At 31.9% G+C, this 2203-nt stretch overlaps 1 protein-coding gene across 1 annotated transcript in view; it reads right to left on the reverse strand.

The window, feature by feature from the left end:
- Window positions 1-267: 267 nt before the first annotated feature.
- LOC101512240 (uncharacterized) overlaps window positions 268-2203 on the reverse strand; it is a 4863-nt gene continuing 2927 nt past the window's right edge. Inside the window, exons 4-8 of the mRNA XM_004506574.4 lie at window positions 1938-2011; window positions 1706-1760; window positions 1564-1626; window positions 1339-1466; window positions 268-747 (exon numbers count right to left, since the gene is read on the reverse strand). Of these exons, the coding sequence (XP_004506631.1) occupies window positions 669-747; window positions 1339-1466; window positions 1564-1626; window positions 1706-1760; window positions 1938-2011 (399 nt within the window). The 3' untranslated portion in view covers window positions 268-668. The remainder of the gene's footprint in view (window positions 748-1338; window positions 1467-1563; window positions 1627-1705; window positions 1761-1937; window positions 2012-2203) is intronic.

Raw genomic sequence — 2203 nt, forward strand, 5'->3', positions numbered from 1 at the left:
TATATTTCATTTTACAAAATCAAGTTCAAACACACTTTGCATATACGTGTTAGAAATCATTTTTGATGCATTTATAAGTGTTCAGTAAAAATATTATTTTGTAAATATGTTTTTTAGTATTCCATAAAAACTGAAACATTTTACAATTTTTCATAGTATTTGTAGCTTGTAAAGGTCATAATATGCTGCTGTATACAAGATATACACATTTAGTATGATTGAATACCAAAACATCAATAAGTAATGTAATCAACGTGGAGTCATTGGTAAGTAGTAACATAAATTGTGGTATTAACCAAATGGTTAATACGTTCTAGTTAAAGACGAATTGTTTAGAAGAACTCAAATTCAAATCCTACATAAAACAATTCTTAGTCAGACTTTATTTATCTCTCGTATAAACTCTGAACTACTAGGGTCCCATCTCCTTGAAAACTGGAGGGATTAAACCTAAAAAGATAAAAGTGGGGGATTTCTATAGTATATAACAAAGCTATATTCACAGAGCTTTGACATGATCTGATTGTAACAACAAACTTTCACTTTTCTTACTCTTATACAACACTAATAGTCTTGAGCTCTTGCATAATCTCAGGTTCTTGACAGACTGTAACACACTTCAAGGATCAATAAAATGAAGGATTTTGATATGCTATGTGTCACACAATCTATTGTAGCTCATATGATGAAAAAGTGAAACCCGACCTTCCATCATTTGTCGATTTCAACTCAAGCTTCTGAAATGGGCTGCAAGGGTCCATGAGTTTTACGTCAAAAACTTTCTTAAGATCTATAAAAGAGAATGAATGGTAATGAAAGATATTGACTCATCTAAAGTGAAGAAAGAAATTGACTCATCTAAAGTGAAGAATGTAATTTTGAATGCAGTTTGTCATATACATGTATGATATAAAAAACCCAGTCATTGATTTTCCAAAGTTAACCGGTTATAAATCTGCAATGTTCCTGTTAGAATGCATCTCACACTAAACATAAGCCAAATTCACAAGAAAAATGCATAATGATCTAGAGCCAATTTGGATCGGCTTATTTGAGCTTATCTACTGATGCAAGCATTTGTGAGACTATTTAAGAGAGCTTATGAAAGCAACTTATGATATATCCTTAAGTTGTTTTCATCTTATTTCCATAAGCTCTCCAAAATAACTTATGAAAACAGCTTATTGTTTATATAAAAACAATTTAACTTTATTATATCTTTTTGTTATAGAAATAACTTATACACAAGTTGTTTCTCCAAACAGGACCCTTAATTTGATAATCACATGCATATGATATATACTACTAATAAATAATTGGAATAAGAAGAGGAAGCACCTGCTATTCGGATCGTAATAGAACCCGCTGATAGAGCCATCGCTGCATGAGAAACAAACATAGTAAAATCCAGCTATAGTTAACCCACAGTCAGTTCCAACATTCACGAAGTACTGCTCCTTCCATCTCTGAAACAAAGAACTTAATGCAATTGTCAATGTTTTCATTTCGGATGATATAATTTCTTTAAATATTTTCATTTTGTATTGGTGAAAATCAAATTACCATGAATATGTAAGGATAGTTGCTTAGGTCCACAGACTTGCCACCATCTACCTCTACTTGACCCTGGAAATCTGAAGTGCATTAGAAACATTACATATGATGAAACTTAACTTACACATGAAACCAAAGTCGAGGTCACTACCAATAGGGGGGAAAAAGATGGAAACTTAGTCCAGTGCCTTATATCATCCTCTGGTCTGAGAAAATAGAAAAGAAGAAAAAAGAAACAAATTAAAAGCTTGTTGAAACATAAAAAGGTATATCTGCCCGTGGACTCCTGAGGCAATTTAATACTATTATGTAGGGAATCATTAGTATTGGTCTAGTTAAGATTCATGCATGATTTAATTGTTAGTTATTGCATAACAACATACGCTGCCTCCCATTTGCCAGTGAAGAAAGTATAATTCTTGGTATCGACAATCTCCCCTTCCCAGAATGTTACTACCTGATATAAATCATTAAAGAGAAAGTATGTGTCAGTGGCCATTTTTCTCTATTTGAAAACCTCCAAGATTAAACCTCCAAAGCATATACTTCAAGAACTCAAAATTAGTTGATTTGTGTAATATACTTGCTCAACAGATAACACTGTTCAATAGTGTATTTTTAATTAGGAATAGTATATATGCAAACAAAG

The sequence above is a fragment of the Cicer arietinum genome, chromosome 6, assembly GCF_000331145.2.
Source record: "Cicer arietinum cultivar CDC Frontier isolate Library 1 chromosome 6, Cicar.CDCFrontier_v2.0, whole genome shotgun sequence".
NCBI lineage: Eukaryota > Viridiplantae > Streptophyta > Magnoliopsida > Fabales > Fabaceae > Cicer > Cicer arietinum.